The sequence below is a fragment of the Rattus norvegicus genome, chromosome X, assembly GCF_036323735.1.
Source record: "Rattus norvegicus strain BN/NHsdMcwi chromosome X, GRCr8, whole genome shotgun sequence".
NCBI classification, from domain to species: domain Eukaryota; kingdom Metazoa; phylum Chordata; class Mammalia; order Rodentia; family Muridae; genus Rattus; species Rattus norvegicus.
In genome coordinates this window covers 156,434,810-156,454,312 of record NC_086039.1, presented here as the reverse complement: position 1 = coordinate 156,454,312, position 19,503 = coordinate 156,434,810, and the positions used below count along the sequence as shown (strand labels likewise).

The 19,503-nt window shown below is 46.1% G+C and overlaps 1 protein-coding gene and 1 pseudogene across 13 annotated transcripts in view; both read right to left on the bottom strand.

Moving 5' to 3' along the window:
• Atp2b3 (ATPase plasma membrane Ca2+ transporting 3) overlaps positions 1 to 19,503 on the bottom strand; it is a 96,504-nt gene that overhangs the window by 9,773 nt on the left and 67,228 nt on the right. For 10 of the 13 annotated variants that reach the window (XM_063279857.1, XM_039099540.2, XM_039099541.2 and 7 more), the window contains one exon: positions 15,821 to 19,368. The exons of 1 other annotated variant lie outside the window; for it this stretch is intronic. In XM_063279857.1, the coding sequence (XP_063135927.1) occupies positions 19,343 to 19,368 (26 nt within the window). In that variant the 3' untranslated portion in view covers positions 15,821 to 19,342. 13 annotated transcript variants of the gene reach the window in all.
• On the bottom strand, positions 3,862 to 11,587 carry Ccnq-ps1 (cyclin Q, pseudogene 1; annotated as a pseudogene).

Sequence of the window (19,503 nt, the reverse complement as noted above, 5' to 3'; positions counted from 1 at the left end):
CAGCTATCCACATGCCAAGGGCGTCTCTTTACTGTAGAGGGGCCAGCGGCAGTGAGGGCTGGGGCAAAGGGTGATGCAGATATGTTGCAGATCCTAATGTAGGAAAGAAGAACCTGTGAAGAAGGGATACCAGGTGGTGAGAAGAAGGACACAGAACCAACAAGGCTGTGTGAGAAAGGGTGATATTGTAGACCTGGACAGCCATGGTGAAAGACTGCTGGGAGGTGTGAGGCAGGGAAAGTGTGGGAATTGGGAAATAGGCTTGGCATTCTGGGTACAACTGTCCTTAGGCACCCAAATGCCTTTCTCTCTCTCTCTCAGCCTCAGCCTTGGTATTTCTGCCTCAGAGTCGGACTCCTTGAAGTAAGCCAGTTACTCTTTCAGGTACTAGCTGTCTCTGTGGGAAAGGTATGTGGTAAGCTAACATGTAGTGAGCTAATATTAGGGAAGGAAGCGCTTCCACCAGGGAATGCCCAGTCTATCTTTGCTGAGCATCTTTGTTCTGCTGGGGCTGGACAGGAGGCCCAGGTCTATGCCCTCAGAGAGTTTACTAACTGATCAGGGATTCGGGAACCAGAATGATATGAGGGGGATGTAAAATGTGCGTATGTTGGTAACAGGTGGCATGTAGGCCCTCTGTGGTAGGAGTGGCTTCCCAGAGGGAGGTCCTCTAAGAGAGCCTTGCTTAGAGGTTTGCTAACCCTGACTGGTTGCTTGTAAATTATTTATTTATCAACCACTGTGCTGGGGCTGCCTGTCAGTAGAGTGCTCTGTGACCTGGGGCTTTGAAAATTAATGTGTACATTGAGTCATTCCCTTGACTCACATTCACAGGCACCTATTACTTGTTGAGCCTAGACTCTTCACACCACAAAAGACCCAGGGGAGCAGCAGGCATCCACAGAACCCTGTTTAACCACAGACCTGTAGGCTGGTTCTCAGAGACTAAATACAGTGTCTGCCAGGGGAGGGGGACACATCTCATTTGGAAGTGTGTGTGTGGGGTGTTGCTTGTGTGTGTTGCATGTGTGTGTATGTGTGTGTACTTGGGGATGTCATGTGCTTGAATGTATCGTGAGGGTAAGAAACTGAGAGGCAGGAGCCTGACCCACCAAGGTCAGTCAATTTAGGGAGTTTGAACTTCAAGCTTCCATTTTTTAGAGCTACTGGCCCGACCTGGGTACTGTGTTGTATAAGGAAAGTCATGGCCTTGACCAGCCAAGATAAGGGAGAATTTTCAGTCTTAGGCAGAGGAGGGAGAAGAGCTGCTCACAGTCTGGGAACAGACAGGGCTCAGGGTGTGTCAACAATACAGAGGCCTAGGGGCACAAGCCCCCTTCCCCAATTCTAAACACCTATGACAATACAGACCAGAACAAGCTGGAGAGAAGGATATGTTACAGGAATCCTTTACACCAGGTCAAGAGGCCAAACTGAGAGTCCATCATCTTTAGGGGAGCTGCCTGAACCTCATGCCGTGAGAAGCATAGGGATAGGACCTGAGGCTGCCCAGTCAACAGAGTAACTGGCCAGGGACTGACACCTCAAGTCCTAGCAACTGGCTCTTGAAGTAAATGGCTCTCAACAGGCCTGCAGTGCCAGGAAGCTCATTTTGGTAGCTGGTGTCATGAATAAATGACAGTCTCCCAAAATGTCTCCCTGTTCTAAATCCCAGACCCTTTGAAGCTGACCTTATCTGTCAAAAGGGCCTTTGCAGATGTGGGGAGGATAGGGTTGTTGATATGAGGTTGTTTTGGCTTACTGAAATGGGCTTAAATTTAATGACGGGTGTCTACATGACAGACAAAGAAAGGACAGAAGGAGACACAGGAGAGGAGGCAGTGTAAACAAAAAGCAGAGAACAGAGGGTTTCTGTTGTTATAACACCTGGTTTTCGGACTTTGTGATGGCAGCTCTAGGACACCATTGGTCTCTGAACTGCCTCTTTCTTTTATGTTCCTTCCTATAGCTGTTGCTCAGCTAAAACCAGCTCTGGGCTAGCTCCTTCTGTCACCACAGCTCTACAAAAGCTTTCTGGGTCCCTAGGCATGGTTTGGGGAGGGAACTCTTTAGGGTAGAAAAAAGGCCTTAGGCATTGGAAATATCTTAGAAGAGCAGGTGTTGACAGCAGTGAAGGGGGTGACCTGATGATAATTGACACAAAGCACAGATCCTTCCCCAATACTCAGGCAACCTCTTTGGGCATTCTGGTTCTACACACCCTCTTTGTCACACAGTGAGTTGAGAAGGCCAGGTAAACATAAGGACTGGTGTGATGGTACCAGAACTATTCACGCTATAAGGAGCTTGTAGAACAAGGTGGACTAGAACCTCTAAAGATGAAACCCAATCTACTGACCTTGGTTACCTCTGGCCATCAGAGCTCTGCTGCTTTTGCCACTTCCTTTGTGGTCATTTATGATAGCAGTCCCAGCACTCTACCCTAGCTGGCATAGAGGGAACACTAAAGAGATTGGTAGAGGCAAGCCATGTTGAGGAAGGAGAATGAAGCTAGACAGGGTTGTGGGGACTTCTGCATCCTCATGAGATCAGACCAATCACATCTAAGGGCTTAGGGAGCAACAATTAGTTCTTTCCACATTCTTGGTGGTCTGGAATCAGAGCAATCATTTGAATGTATCAAAATGACCAGAGTTAGTCTCTAGCTTGGGAGTTCTTCTGAAATCCTATGTTTCTAACACCTGTTGCACAATTTCCTGTTTGTAGAAGACAGAATGAAATAGCATATTAAATATGTGAGTTTCATATTCAATCTTCTTTTAGCAAACATTTACTTAGCCCCTACTGTATGCCAGGCTTGAAAGGTAAAGAAAAGCCACATTCACAACAAACATTGGAAAGCAGTGAAGGCCACACATAAACACCCTTACTGTTTCCATCAAGAAGGCCTCTCTTCACATTTTGGTACAGCATTTCCTTAGGTTTCATCCACATGCTGGAACTCTTGCAAATCTGGATTCAGGTTTTGCAAACACTAACATTTCTAATTTTTGGCAGCTGTTGGCTCAGACTCTGATGCCTCAAAAACAGCCCAGAACTTTCTTTCACCCAGGTGCTGCAAAACTATCCCTGTCCTAAGCCGCTAAGATACTCTGGGCCAGCAGAGCAGGCCAACACCTTGGTTGAACCGTGGGGATTCTTGGACTCCAGTGTCTGCACATGCCTTCATGCCTCTGTCTTTAGCTGTGACCTTGTTGCACAGTCATGGAGAAATACCTGTAGTCTCTGATCTGGAGAGGTAGAAATTTGCCTTTCCTACTCCCTACTGCTCCTCTCTCACCTCACTAGTCCCTACTTCCTCCTATTCCCCTACCCCCTCCCACGTGGCTGTCCCAAGGGCCAGGCTTCTTGTGCCTGTGGGTTAAAAGTATTTCCTAGAGGCGGGGCTTAAGTTTCTTGGGTGGGACTTACACCTCCAGAAGCCCAGTAACAATAGTGGAAGGAAACCGGGCCCAAGCAAGATTCTTGTCAGTATTGGCTTCTTTGCACCTGGGCCTGTGCATTCAGTGACATTGCAGTCTGTGCAGCTATTCACATGAGGGTGGGGTGAGGAACCGCCCTAGAAGGTCCAGGAATGCTGTGGAGGAGGGGTCATGGCGCCAGCACCCGAGGCAAGGGTGCATTTCCAAGTAAAGTGGTTCATTAAAGAGTCAAGTAACCTCTATCAGAGTGGAGGGCATTTTGCAGCACGTTGTTAGGGAGGTCCCATCAAGGACTCATGGTGCAGTAAGTTCTGAACTTTGCTGGGGTGACCACAGTGCTGGTTGAAGCCATTTCCTGGGTAAAGCCAAGAAGGTACTAGGATGCTACAGAAGCACTTAATCTCTTTCAGTAGTATTTTCCATCCTCATTGCCACTGCTTGAGCAGTTTACCACAAGTTCTTGTGAGAGATCAACCTGGATGCCTATGACCCATACCTGGTTGCCATGTCTTCCATTTACTTGGCTGGCAAAATAGAGGAGAACACCTGTGTACTGGTTACATCATTAATATGCCCAACAGGTATTGGCATCCTGGCCAAGGTATGTAGGAAGGTATCCACTGTCCACACTGGCAAGGAGAGCAGATAGACAGACTCCTATGCACTGTGTCCTCCAGGCACCAACAGTTAGACTTGGAAGGAAGCAGCTGGGTGACTTTGACCCAGGTCCCAAAACACTAGCTACAAAACCATAAAGGAGCCTAATCAGGGGCCTTTGTAGGAGGGAAACTTTGAAACACTCCCACTCCCACCCCTTACTACCCCAGCAAGATGTAAGGCTTCAGAAGATAGAGCGTGGAGAAGTATGTCAGAGAATAATCATGTGGAGTCTTGAATAGGACAGAGGAACCAAAAATGGATGGAGGCAGAAGATCATGGGAAAGAAACTGGCCCAGTTATATTGAGGATTTGGGAAGATTTGAAAGGCCCACAGAACAAGGATGCAGAGGGCAGCAGTCTGACTTAGATCATACAAGAAACTGAGTCTCCTCCTGCTGTTGGTAGTGAATTGAATAGCTAGCTGGGCAATGCAGTTGTGTTCCTGCCAAGGAAAGATAATGGGCCCAGGCTTTAGGCTTCACCAACATCCTGGGGCCTTGGAGATGGCCATGGCATTTATGGAAAATTACTGACTAGCTGTGTGTCATGAGCCTTTCCCCAAAGTCTAATCATTAGAAAGCAAACTGCTTTGTTCTGATGCTTTTTCAAGAAATAACAACACCATCAACAACAAAACACTCCTTACTCTCCAAAGCCTGGCGGGCTCACAGTAGACAGAATGAGGTGAAGATTAAAACAAGAGTAGGGCTGAAGAAGGATGCCTGGAATGCACCTGTAATTGTCTGGTCCCCAGCAGGGAGGAGGAGCAGAATGGAAATTGTGTGGAGCTCTAATGAGATGTGGACATGGAGAGGGAGATCTAATCGGAGTGCAGTCCAGAAGGATGAGTCACAGCACAGAATTCTGAGCACTTGGTGTGAATACTGTATCCCTCTTGGAGTTCTTTCTCAGGAGATTGCAGATCTGAAGAGTGTAAACAAGGACAGAAAGTTCTGGAAGAAAGGAAAGACAATATGAGAAAAAGGAAGTTGAAACACACTCACCTTTCAGTATATTCCCTGGCCCTATTTCTATATGTTCTTTGGACCCAGAATCAAACTGTGATGAGGAACATAACTGAGTTGGATGTTGGATGTTGACTTCATCTGAAGTCATTGTAAAGGGTCGGTCTTTTTGTTTAGCATTTCACTGACAATGGACAGCCTTTTGGGGTAAAAGTAAGAGCTAACTTCTGTTTTGTGTGTACATTACACATGTAGATCAAGATTTTTTTTTGAGACTGGGACTCATTATGTATCCTTGTCTGTCCTGGAACTCAATGTGTACATCAGACTGGCCTTCAATTGCCAGAGATCTGCCTGCCTCTGCCTCTGCCTCTGCCTCTGCCTCTGCCTCTGCCTCTGCCTCTGCCTCTGCCTCTGCCTCTGCCTCTGCCTCTGCCTCTGCCTCTGCCTCTGCCTCTGCCTCTGCCTCTGCCTCTGCCTCTGCCTCTGCCTCTCTGCCTCTCTGCCTCTCTGCCTCTCTGCCTCTCTGCCTCTGCCTCTGCCTCTCTGCCTCTGCCTCTGACCTCTCTGCCTCTGCCTCTCTGCCTCTGCCTCTCTGCCTCTGACCTCTCTGCCTCTGCCTCTCTGCCTCTCTGCCTCTGCCTCTCTGCCTCTGCCTCTCTGCCTCTGACCTCTCTGCCTCTGCCTCTCTGTCTCTGCCTCTGCCTCTGCCTCTCTGCCTCTCTGCCTCTCTGCCTCTCTGCCTCTCTGCCTCTCTGCCTCTCTGCCTCTCTGCCTCTGCCTCTCTGTCTCTGCCTCTGCCTCTGCCTCTCTGCCTCGCCTCTCTGCCTCTGACCTCTCTGCCTCTCTGCCTCTCTGCCTCTGCCTCTGCCTCTCTGTCTCTGCCTCTCTGTCTCTGCCTCTGCCTCTGCCTCTCTGCCTCTCTGCCTCTCTGCCTCTGCCTCTGCCTCTCTGTCTCTGCCTCTGCCTCTGCCTCTCTGCCTCTCTGTCTCTGCCTCTCTGCCTCTCTGCCTCTCTGCCTCTCTGCCTCTCTGCCTCTCTGCCTCTCTGCCTCTGCCTCTCTGTCTCTGCCTCTGCCTCTCTGCTTCTGACTTACAAGTGCTGGGATTAAAGGTGTGTGCTATCACACCCAGTAAGAATTATTTTGTAATAACACAAATGAGTACATGTTAACTTACTTCAAGATATGTTTTTATTAACATCCATCAATGATGAATAATGTGTTTCATTAGGCTCTTTTTATGTGTATATAATTTATTTTGATCATGTTCTTATCATTACCTTGTCTTGTTCCACAACTACTCTTGTTGATACCCTTCTTTCCAACTAGCCTCCTTTATAATTTCACATCTTTCTCTTGTTGGAGCATGGGTAGACCACTGAAAGTGCTGATATAGAAAATGTCTCACCCTCACTAGCCACGGGCTTTTGACTTCACTTACCAGAAATAAATTCCTTCTGTGGAGTAGGTATCAAATCCAACTGGAAAGCAGTTGGTTATAGCGCATCAGTGAATTCTGGCTGCTTGGTCATCTAGCATGTAGAGTTCATAATTGACTAAGACTTTTGATGACAATTCTTTCCCAGCAGTCTGCACAGTACTTTCTGTTACTACAAAGACTAGCCAGAGAGCTTCCTTGTGAATTCCAGCTTACTTTCTCTATGTTCTGCGACCAGAGCATGTGGTATCTTCAGCTATAGGGCTTTCATTCTGGTAGACAACCAACAATACTACAAGACTCCTTAATGTGCAACTGGAAATCACTTTCCTTAAGATCTTGCCTGTTGAGGCTATCATTGCAGTGTTTTTCAAGTATTTTAACCTGAGCAGCAACCCTTTGGAGCTGGACTCTCACTTCTGGGAGCTCCAAGACAACATCATGCCGTCTGAATTCCTCATGCTGAGACTTCCGCGCTTCCAGGGCTTTTTCCAGCATCCACACAAGGTATGTGTTTGTTGGAGGCTGGGAACTGCTTCTAATAGCTCTAACCAGGATTTTTGTCCCATAGTCAGGGAGAAAATCCCCTCCAGTGCACAAGAACACAGCATGTGAGTAGGAACAGGGACATTGGAAGCTGGGAACTAGGGCCCCTGATTCCACATCTCATGATGTGTCAGCTGACTTCCCCTGCCCTATCTGAGTTGTTCTTGCCAGTTCTTACTTCAGCTTCTGCTTTTCTGCGCACTTCTCTGTGGCTACATCTGGGGCTCTTTCTGCCCTCTGAATCCATTGCAGTACCTGCAGCCTCTCTAGATTGGTGCTTATTGAGCCTCAGAGAAGCAGGGCTGGCTTTGTGACAAGATGAAGTCCTAGTCCTCATGAGTTGCTATTGTATTTGGCTCCATTGTTCTTAGAATCTATGGGAAGAGCCAATTGTTAAGTTGTATCCTTTTAATTCCCATGATCACAGAAGTCTCAGCAGAAGACCATTTGCAAAAGCAGCACTGGAGAAGGCTGACTCAGGGGAGCATTTGGATGTCCCACTTTAGCACCTCAGGTCCATGTACAGGGGCAGTGGAGGGATGGCCTGCAGAAGAGGAAGCTTGGGTTTGGGGCAGAGCTAGGATTTCTGGTCTTTTTAGTTAGACCTTTTAAAGAGGTAATTATAAATGACATATAGTTGTAAGCAATATTCAAGAATGATTTCATGTGCCCTTTGTCCAGCCACCTCCAGTGAGAACTATGTTAGACTATGAATAATACAGTGACATGGCTAAGATATTAATAACATTACACTTCACTGGTTTTGTGTGTATTGAATTCTATATGACTTATCCTGTATCTACATTCATGTGTCCACCACCAGAACACAGGTGACTGTGGACACATAGGACAATAGAAAATTACTCTATTCAAGCAAATGTTCTTTTGTTTCTCCTTTATAATTTCACCTACCCCCATCATAACCACAGAAATCTCTAGTCTTGGGTTACTGCACAGCAGTTTTTACTGGGTGGACTGATCAGCATCCCAGGAGATGGGAACTGCATGCTGGTGGATGTCCAGATGACAAGACTTGGAAAAGGAACAGCATTCTGACTTTGGAAGCTGTATGATCTGGGCACAAATGAGAGCTGGTGGTAGGTGTTGCTAGAAACCTGTGCCCACCTCTATTTCTTGCAGGCTTGAGTAGCAAGAGTTGCCCTTCTTGGCGTTCCAGGGACATATGCATAATGGAGACTATTGCTATCTTTCTGTACTGCATGAGACTCAGCCTAAGCATCTGTTCTCTGAGAGAAGGAACTGACCTAATCTGAGAGACCATAGAGATGTAGCTGAACCTGCCATTACTTTTGGTTCTTGTTATGACTTAGAAGAACAGTCACCAGTCCTTAGTCCTCCTGAAAGCAGTGCCTTCATGGTAGGAACATCACACGGGGGAGTGATACCTTCTATTGTGCAGATAAAGGTGCTGCTTTTGAGAGTACCAGGTTTCAAAAAATATCCTTTCAAGCCAGGCAAGGTGGTGTACGTCTGTAATCCCAACACTCAGAAGGAAGAGCTGCTATAGAGAATGCACTAAAGCGGTGAGGAGACAGGTGATGGGGCCTGCACCTGGAGACTGAAGTGGCTGTCTCTGCAGTTCCTGCTCCATTACCTGATTTCCCTCAAGAACTGACTGAATTGTTACAGCTGACAGTGAATGCCCATCTCTGTCACAGCCTGGAGCCTGCTTGTTGATTATTGGGTGCTGTGCCTCCAGTTTCAAGCTCAGCACCTAACTGGTTGGTGCAGGTTTTTGGGGTCTGGTGACTGCTGAGTTTGAGGTTAAGAAACTATGGTGAGGTAGGTTGGCTGCTCAGGACACTGTACTGGACTTTTCCTTTCTGAGGTTCCTCCAGCTGGATGCTTACCCATTTCTTTCTAGTAGTTATTTATGAAGAAGGTTATGGGACATTTGGGGATATTGACACTAGAAAATAGTCTGTGCTAGCGGTTTGCAACTAGGGCTTTCCTCTATTGTTGCCATTTGAGACCATGTTATTCTTTTGTCATAGAAGCTGTCAAATGTTGACCAGCAGTCCTGGCTTCCATCTAGGCATTGCCAAATATCCTAAAGAAGGAGTTATCCTGGTCAAAAGTAACAGGTAAATCAAGAACATGAGACATATTGAATTAAGTAGGATCTTGGCATTGATCAAGATGAATAGACCTAGTTCCACCTCAGAATCCTTGGAGCACTTATTGGCAAAGATGGGTTGGTGAACAATAGGGAAGTAATAGGTCAGATGGATAGGTAGACACTACAGGAAGATAGATGATGGACTTATGCATAACTGAGAATGAGTAAATGGGTTGGATATATGGATGGATGGATGGATGGATGGATGGATGGATGGATGCCAAAAGTGCCATTGATAGGCAGCACTCTGAAGTCTGCATGGGAGAAGCGGTGTGGATGACAAGATGAAAGGCCTTGGTGTCTCTGTCTCTCTGTAAGATTTATATATTTATTTTATGTATATGAATGCTATCACTGACACACCAGAAGAGGGCATCAGATCCCATTACAGATGGTTGTGAGACACCATGTGGTTGCTGGGAAGTGAAGTCATGACCTCTGGAAGAGCAGTCAGTGCTCTTAATTGCTGAACCGTTTCTCTAACCCAGGTCCTGTTTTCTTATACACACTTTCTCTGGCCTCTGTGACCTCTATGGGAAATCTGTCCTTCAGGTTTTCTGTCTATCTAATCTTATGTAAGTTAGGCTTATAGTCAGTGCTTAGGGTCCTTGAGTTAATGTATTTAATAAAGTCACAGTGTCAAGCCATAGTTCCTCTCACATTATGTGGGATGAAGAGGGGACCTGTGTAGACATAAAGCATCATTCTATGTTTAGTCAGTCAGGGGCAATCAGATAAGAGGACAACAGTGCCCTTGCTTCCTTGGAATCATGCTTGGGTGCTTGACCTGGCTTTCTCAGACTCCAGCCACCCTGAGGTCAATTGGTACCATATCATGTATTCTAGGACCCTCACTTGAACCTAGACTCAGCCTAGACAGCCTAATAGTAGGCCCCTGGCAAGCTAGGATACTCATATCAAGCAGCATTTCTCAGTGGGCTCTTGAGAGAAAATGTGTGACCCTAGGCCTATGAGTTTCTGTACTGCATACCCCTTTTTCTGTGGGCTCCTGAGGATATGCCTCCATTTTATGAGTGACCTAACATACTTGTCTGCTTTAGGTTTTCCCCAAGCTGGGCCAAAGTGGAGGTCCTAGATTGTCAACCTTGTCTGTTTCTAGAAATGAGACTCTGTGTTTTTTAGTCAACATCCTTAGAGATTGGACTTGAGCGATCTCAGGCAGGAGGCAAGCACCTGAGCTGTAGGTACAGCTTTTCACCAGCTCCCCCTGTGACCTTGAACAATTCCTCTGACCTGTCCCCATCAGTTGATTACCAGGGCTTCTTCCATCTGGAATGTTCTCTACTCTGTACAAACTTTGCTTGGCCCCAGTAGGCTGGAACTGCATTGGCTTGTCAGTAAAGTCACCATAACCCACCCAGCCAATTTCCAGTGTGCCCTGACCCACCTGGGCAATGGTATTGTGTTCTAGTAGTCAGTATCTCATTGATATGAGTAAGAAGGTATATTGGCTGGTTTTCTGTCAACTCAACACAAGCTAGAGTCATCAGAGGGGAAGGAGTCTCAGTTGATGAAATGCTTCCATGAGATCCAGCTATAAGCCATTTTTTAGTTAGTGATCAACGGGAGAGGGCTCAGTCCATGTGGGTGGTGGTCCTGGGTTCTATAAGAAAGGAGGCTGAGCAAGCCATGGGAGCAAGCTAGTAAGCAGCACTCCTTCATGGTCTCTTCATCAGTTCCTGCCTCCAGGTTCTTGCCTTGCTTGAGTTCCTGTCCTGACTTCTTCCAATGATGGATTGTGATCTGTAAGTTTAAACTGCTGAATAAACCCATTCCTCTCCAACTTGCTTTTTATTCATGGTGTTTTGTTACAGCAGTAGAAACCCAAACTAAGATGGGGGGGTCGCTAATCAGAGCCTATTTTCCTTTTTCTTTCTAGGTGTTTAGTGATGACCTCACCAAGCCAACCATTGATATAATATTGTGTCTGATCTCATTCAAGTTTATATTGTAAACAGAAATTCCCTAGGGTTCTAGTCCAAGGCCAGGCCTGTCCAAAGAAGCCCAGGATAGTTGACTGTCTGGGGATGGTGCTACCACATCACTGTGACATCCAGACTCCAGAGGACCAGCTGAGGGGACTGGGTGTGCTGCGGGAGATGGACATGCAGCCACATACTGTCCCCAGCAGCCCTGGTGTAGATGACGTCTGGAGTTGCCTCCAGCTAGGCAGAGCTTACAGGAAGGTGGCTGCCTTGAGGCAGCAGTCTCTGCTTTAGCCTATTGAGAACAGTCAGCTGCAATTGAAGTGTGATGTCATTGACAGGCACGTCAAAAGAACAGATGGGCTATATCCCTAGGGATTTTTAAAAGCCAGATTTATAGAAAGTATGAGTGTGCAACATAGATGAAATTTTATTTCATATAATAAAATGATGTGAATCAGCAGAAGTCCCCATCTTTGCGCTACACTTTGCACTGCTCTTGGGGTTTTTGTGTCATGATAATGTAGAGTAAGAGTCCAGGAGCGTTCCTCACTATGGCACCCTTATGATTCTTTCAGAAAATCTGGCTCTGTGGGCAACGGCAGCCTGATGTATTTCCTGGGCCTCTTGCTGGTCTTGATCTACATTCAGCACATGGAAATCCCTTCCTCTCATGTGGTAAGTTGTAACCACTGGAAAGGACAGGTATTCGAGTCATACCAGCAGTTGCTCATGGAGCTTCAAGGAAGAGAGTGTGGTCACATAATAGGCACACTTGGCAAGGATTGCTTGACTTTACAAATTTCATCTGTTATCTATCCTCATGGTAAGGAAGCCAAGAAAATATCATGGCCTTCTTGGTGAGCCAATCTTACCCAGTGGCCTGGCTTTCTTATCTTAAAGTTCTTCTGTGGGTACTAATGATAAACTCATTATATGTTTATCATGCAAGCATTTTGAGACAAGCAATAATGACACATTTACTGAGCAGCTACTGTGTACCAAATCCGGTGTCAGTTTAGGAACAACCACAAGCACAGAGCAACTTGACAAAACTTACTTCTGGGAGGAAGGGTCCAGAGTTGGCAGTGAAAGGCACAAAGGAGAAAGTAGGTCTAGTGTGTGTCTGGGTCCTGGCTTCATGAACACACAGGTGGCACCTTCGTTTATCTCTTCACTGAACACCTTTATGGGAGGAAGTTCAGGTCTCAGAAATGACAAATGATCAGCATAGGAGTTGACCTGACAGGGCTGTGGGACTGCATGCTTTGTGACTCTAAGCTTCTCTTAGTGACTTGTTCATTACACACCTGGTCAGGTGACCTCTGGGTCTTTCTGAATACAAAAGTGGCCTCTTGACATTCTATGTGGTGTGGAGAGAGTCTTCAAGAGGCATGTAGAAGAGGGCTAGGCCTCTAACGTTCCCTCCGGGAGTGTTCACAGTGGTGGACCTAACAGAAGACCCCCTAGGTTCTCTTGCCACCAATCCTGAGACACTGCTGACCTGGGAGTTACAGGCCACCCTTCCAAGCAAGCCAGGTAATGGGATGTAGGAGTGTGCAGTCACCTTTTTCAGTTGTCTTACAAATCTGCCTTTCCGTGTAGTCCTCAGCTCCTCACAGGCTGTTTGAAGGATACTTGCTTTGTCACCGTCCTCATGCTTTCTTATCTTTTCTGTCTTAGCCTTTAACCTGAATGACTGGTTGCTATAAACTGTACAAATGGATCTACTTCTGAGTCTCACTGTTACAAGAGTGCCCCTTTTCCTTTTTACCTATCCAGTGTGGCTGGAACTCCTGGAGAAGGAGACCTGTGGCAGGCCCAGGGCCTAGGGCATGGGCTCTAAGCATAGAATAAGGAGCTGAAATGCAGTCTGTCCTTCCACAGTCTGCTGCTTTCAAGTTCCTTGCCTGACCTGTTTTTAGCATTGACTGCCCCTCCCCTCTCCCTTCCCATCCTTCCATCCTGCTAACTGTGCTTAAGCTGACATTCAGGACAGATGTTCTACTCTTGGTTTCTTTTATTTTCCCCGACAGGTCTTTGAGTCCCCTGTCCCAAGCTTCACCCTCCAGTGATGCTTCCTGGGCCCACATTTTTACTTGTTTCTCGTTGTGCTCTACCATTGAGCTACACCTCAGCCCTCTTCCCATCTTGATGCTTTAGGTCATCTGTCCTACAAAAGGTGTTCTCTCAACTCTCAGAAGGCAGAACCTTTCCCTCAAAATAGCAGTGGTGGATGGTGAGACTGTTTAAACCCCAAAGAGGGCTCCATTCTCCCTTCTTAGGGCCTCTTCAGAGCATAGCATGGCAGAGACAGTTGATAAAGCTCTGCAGGGGTTAGAACAGGCATCCCTCCCATTGACAGTGCCCCATACAGTGCCCAGCACCTAGAAACGTGATACTTCCTTTCCCACTGCTTATCAGCAATTCTCCTCTCTGCTTGGGACTCCGTTTCTACTTTGTAAATTGAGCTGGTTGTACCAGATAGCCTGACTGTGACTGCTATTTTAGAATCCTCCTATTTGCTGTGTGCCTGTCAAATTGCCCAGAAATCTTGCTGGCCTGACTTGGTGTTATTTGTTATTTGCTGGCCCCTGGGCCTGTCAGCTCAGTGGTTGTCATTTGGCTCATGGGACAGTGAGCATAAGGCCTCATTTTTAGGCTTTATGAAATTAAAGACATTGTTATAATCTGGGTCTTTTGAATTTATTTTTACTTCCTGTTGCCAAGGCTTTTGTAAACAGAATAGTGGAGATTAAAGAATTGCAGTCCTCCATCTCCTTTATTTTAGGTTTAAAAGGTCAGCAATGACAGACTGAGATAAGATATTCTAGAGCCCAAAGCTTCCAGGATCTGGTGGTGCACAACATATCTTACAGCATAGTGATAAGTGGCTGAGTCTTACTTAGCCCATAAACTCAATGGAATGAGGAGGAGGACAACCAGGTCCTGGGAATCGCCTGGCCCCTTTCTTCCTAGCTATGGTGCATTGAGCTGTGTTTCTCAAAAGATCTGTGTCCTCGCCCTGAAATCAAGCTAATTGAGGCCACTATGGTGGGCTCTGATTCACAAACCACTGTCTTTGTAAGAGAAGAGACATTGGCAGATGAAGGTCCAAGGCCATATGAAGACAGGCAGAAGTAGAGAAAAGGGTCTACCAATCCAGTAACACCTAGATGGTAACACCAGAAAACAAAAGAAAGGTCTGGAACACATTCTCCTCAAAGACCCTCAGAGGAAGCTTGGCCTTACTAATGCCTTGATTTTGGACTTTGAGCATCTAGAACTGGAAGAGGATATATTTCTCTTGTTTTTTCTTGCTCAGTGCAAAGTCTTTTCAAACAGCCCCAAGACATACAGACCTTCCTCCAATTCCCCAGGTTCTACTGCTATAGAGTGTTCATGCTCCCAGTCATTTGACTAAGGACACATTCATGCTTTATGGGCAGCATCACATCTTATCTCTTCATGTGGAGTCAGTTGTGTTGACATCGAATTTGTCTTGTCTAGACTTCCTTAGTCTTATGACTTAAGCTGTGCTGCTTGCTATTGAAGCAGAAGCTTTAGGGATCTTTGGAATCATGGTTCTTCTTTTTGACTCTTGCCATGGAAAATTGTCTTCTGGTGCTAATAAATATAAAAGGACACTGTGTGTATCAGAGAAAGAGAAATACCATGAAGAGGACCTCCTGAGAGATGGCTCAGTGGTTGCTAGAACTCGCTGCTCCTCCAGGGACCCTGAGTGAAGTTTCCAACAGTAACTCCAGCTCCAGGGGATCTGATGCCCTCTTCTAACCTTCACAGGCACTGCATATGCATGCACATACACATAGACACATCAGTAGAAATAAATATTAAAGAAAATGTACATATCATGATAAAAATGTGAGGAGGATGTATAGAGTGCTGTGACCATGGTGGTCATTCATAAGGCCCAGCCACAGAACTAATTATGTAGCTATTCATGGCTCAAAGCGGGTGCTACAGAATATGGATGTCTATACATAGGCATTCAAGGGGACGGTAGGAAAGGGGCACTAAGAATAAGTGAGGGTGAAATGCTGGGCTTTCTTTCTGTGCTTTTAGGACAAAGAGGAAGTCAATGATTAGAACTCAGGCACACTGGTGATGAGGATGCAAAATGCACACAGAATATGTCAGCCATTCTCTCTCCCTCTCTCTCTCTCTCTTTCTCCCTTTCTCTCTCTCTCTCTCTCTCTCTCTCTCTCTCTCTCTCTCTCTCACACACACACACACACACACACACACACACGAACATGTCTGTGTGCATGTATGCATACATTAAATACAATAAGCTCCAACAACCTTGTAGCTGTGTATATATCAATTCCCAAAGAAAACAAGTCTCAAAGAACAGTTTGTGTACCCAGGTTCACAGTAGCATTAGTCACAATGTCAATGTGGGAGCAGTGCAAGCATTTGTGATTATGTGGCTAATCACAGCATGTCTGTGCAAGCCATGAAATCTTTTCCAGTCTTAAAAAAAACTGAAGGTTTACACCTGCTAAAGCATGGATGACCTTTCAGGACATGATGCTCAGTGAAATGAGCCAGTCATAAAAGGACAAATACTTCTATCCTACTTCTAGGAGAGACCTTATATGAGAATGTTGCAGCTAACAGACAACAGAACAGGAGACTAGGGAAGAGAAGTGGGAAGTTGGTGGTAAATGGCATGGAGTTTAATTTGAAAAGTTGAAAAAGTTCTGAAGACAGAATTGTCACAACTCTTCTACTGCCCCATGCAAGGACAGTGGCCTGAATATTTTCATCAGGTTTTACCTGGTCAAACCAGTTGCTGGGAGGCAGCACAGGTGGAGTATCTCTTGCCAACAGGGTCTGTGCTCTTTCTTGCCATAGAATCCATTGTGGCAGCAGGCATAGAGAAGGTCATGCCTGTGGCTTCTCCTGCCCTGGCTCAATGGCATGCAAATTACCTTTGTTTGGTTCCACATAGGAAGTTACCAAATAATAAATTATACATGTGACTCAGACCCATTCATTTTTTATACACAAAAATTTTGGTCTATTGTGTAAATTAGGAAATTCAACTACAGATTTTAATTTATTATTCATCTGCGCTCTTCCTCATTAAGATATTTTGTTCATCTTTATAACAGGCAGATAAAAATGTAAAACATATTTATGAACTGAACACAGTTGGCCAAGCCATTCCATATAGTATAATGCTTTATAAAGAGAAGCTTCCGATGAGACAGGTCTCTCGGCCTGAAGACTGTACAAGAACCAGAACAGATGATGTGGGTTCCCAGGGCCTTTTCTGAACCCCACAGCTCAGCACAAAGGCAGCCTGGATATCACACAATTGACATTGACATCAGGCAACTTTACACAGCATCATTGAGGGTTGGCTTTTTAATACATAATGGCCATTTGCTCTATGTGTATGTCTACAACAGAGGATGACAAGAAGCCCATGAGCATAGCTGGACACAGCTGACCCGCTTCAGTCACAATACTCCACATTTTGATTAATTATTGAAGAACACAGAGACCCTCAGCAAACCAAGTTGCCCTTTTGCTGTGGTTGTTTAAACAAGGACATCAGGGAACAATTTACAAATGGGAAACATTCTCAATATGCCCTTTAGAAAAAAGGGATGGCTTTATATGATTTGTAGCTGGCATTTTAAAGTGGAGTTTTCTTGTAATCAAAATTCTTTTGCCCGAGATGTGACTACTCCTGCTCAGGGGTGACATGGCATTGGTGTGACCAGTGGAAATAGCAAGTTTCCATTTGACTTTCTGTGGATGCCAGAAAGCTGAGACAAGCTTTTAGTGGTGTGGTGTGAGAGGGGAGTGGGGTAAATGCAGCTCCTGTCCATCTCTCAATTCACACATGTCTCCAGGCAGACAAACCTTGAGCTCAAGTGACAGGCATATGTGGGAGTGGAGTGAGATTCTAGACATCTTCCTAAAAAGTGTGACATCCATAAGTTCAGAAGGCGAAGAACCTCAAGGTTGCCAATTTCACCTCTGTTACTGTGAGCATCCAGTTTCAGGACCTAGGAGCATAGAGGAAGGTCAGCTTTCCACTAGGAAGAGATTCGTCAGCCTGGGCTTCCCTGGCAGGGCAGCAGACATTGGACCTCTTTCCCCTGCCTTCTCTCAGGTTATCACTCTTTCTAGGAAAGCAGGCTTGGTACAATGGATGCCCACACTGCTGGGACAGGCTCCTGGAAGAAAATGTCTCAGGATCCCCAGACCTAGATTTCCCAGTCTTACTTGTCTAGATGGACCCAAGGCCTGCTGACTGACCCCATGCTTAGTCCCCACAGGCCCAGAAGAGGCAACAGCCAGAGAAGAACAATGGCATCAGGAAAGAGGGCCACTTTCCACACAATATTTTGTTTCTATAGTTCTGGCTTCTGGGTTGGATTTGCCCTGTGGGCAAGAAGACCTGGGCTGGAAGCATGCTTTGGTGAGTGACACACCCATGCCCTCGAAGTCACTGAGGTGATCCAGTGAGTACTTGCTGTCATTTGCCAAAGTACATAGTACAAGTCCAGAGAAATGACAGTGATGAACATGGACTGTTCTTGCCTGGCATCTGTCTCTGTTCCATCACAGCTCTTCCTAGGGTTCATCACATTTTTAAAGTTGAAGTATGGAAACAGAAAGCTGCCATCCAAAAGTGAAGGTGTTGGAAATGAAGTGGAAGGAAGCCAAAACCAAAACTTGCCTTGCTGCGCACTGGAGGGGACCACTATCATCAATACTTTGGTATTTTCCTTTTAAATAAAAATGCCATTGAAAAGTCTTACTCTACAGGTAGAGGTCTTAAAGTACAAAGGTTCTAAGTGCAAGGCCTTGCACAACACCCCCCAGACTGCCTCTTCTGGAATCTCAACAGGGTCAGGTATGGAGATCCTCGGGTCAGGGGCTTGGGAGGGAAGTACCGTACCAAGAGGATGTTCTTGCAGTCTTGTTCCCTGAAAAGAACCTTACTACATTCAAAAATGAAATTTCAAAAGGGAAATGCCTGGTGAGAAGAATAGAAATATCATGCCAATAAATAGTTCCTTATTCTTTAAATATGAATTTTGCCATATATATGTATATGCATATAGACACACACACATACATATAGACACACGCACACACATGCGGTCTGCAGATGGGTCTTGTGTGCGTTGCAGTAGAAGGTACCTTTACTGGTGGCTCCCTCTGGTGGCCTGTCAGCACAACTACCTCTTTCTTGGTTGGTACTTTTTCTTTTTCTTTCTTTCTTTCTTTCTTTCTTTCTTTCTTTCTTTCTTTCTTTCTTTCTTTCTTTCTCTCTTTCTTTCTTTTTCTTTTCTTTTTTTTTGTTATGGGTATAGCAAAGCTCCAAATAGGCTCAGCTAGCCCCTACCGCATTGCACAGCCCAAATAGTGAACACATGGTGGAACTAGTGTTCATTAAAAAAAGAAGCATCAGTAGAAAAATGGTGGGAAGTGTATCTTGTCTCATGCTCTCTTTTTCCTTCACATCGGGTAAAGAACCTCCCTCTCTTTTCCTTTTTTCTCCTTCCCCCACCTTCTGGGAACCTAGTAAAAAGCCTAGTGGGCTGTCCTCTTATTGAATGCAATTGGCTTCTTGCAAATACCACATAAGTAAAGTCTTTAGCCATGTTAGTCATTTCCCTCTTTGGCAGGTGCACGGGTTCCCCTCTCTGGGTGCATGTGACTGTGCGCGCGCGCGCGCGCGCGCGCGCGTGTGTGTGTGTGTGTGTGTGTGTAAGAGAAAGAGAGAGAATGTATGTGCATGCATGCATGTATGTGTATGTGTGTGTGTGAGAGAGAATATGTGTGTGTGTGAGAGTGTGTGTGTGTGTGTGTGTGTGTGTGCGCGCGCGCGCACGCGCACACTGAGAGAAGTTCTGGTTAGAGGGATGTCTCCATGCTGTGGAGTGGGCTCCCAGGCCTGGAAGAGAATGCTGAAGAGGTAGCTGACTTGGTGGCATGCGTGGTCAGGTAGATGCCGCTGTCTATGGCGTTGTTGTTCTGGTTAGGGGGTGGGGGAGGTGGGGCCCTCAGGCGCTCTTCATTCTCATCCACATCTGTGTCATCGATGAGCGGAATATTGTGGGTGTAGTCATTGATCAAAAACTCGGGTGTTGCCATGAAGTTATGGATGCAACTCTTGGATTCTGGTTTCTCCAGGCCTTCATAAAGCGAGCTACGGAATGCTTTCACCACTCGGATCTGAAGTGGAGGGGGATGGACAGAGCAGAGCCCACATGGGGGAAGGGAAGGGAAGAAAGGGAAGAGAGTGGGGAGAGGAGAAGGGAGGGAGAAGAAAGGAGAGGAGACAGTCAATGGCTGGCTGGTGCTGGAAAG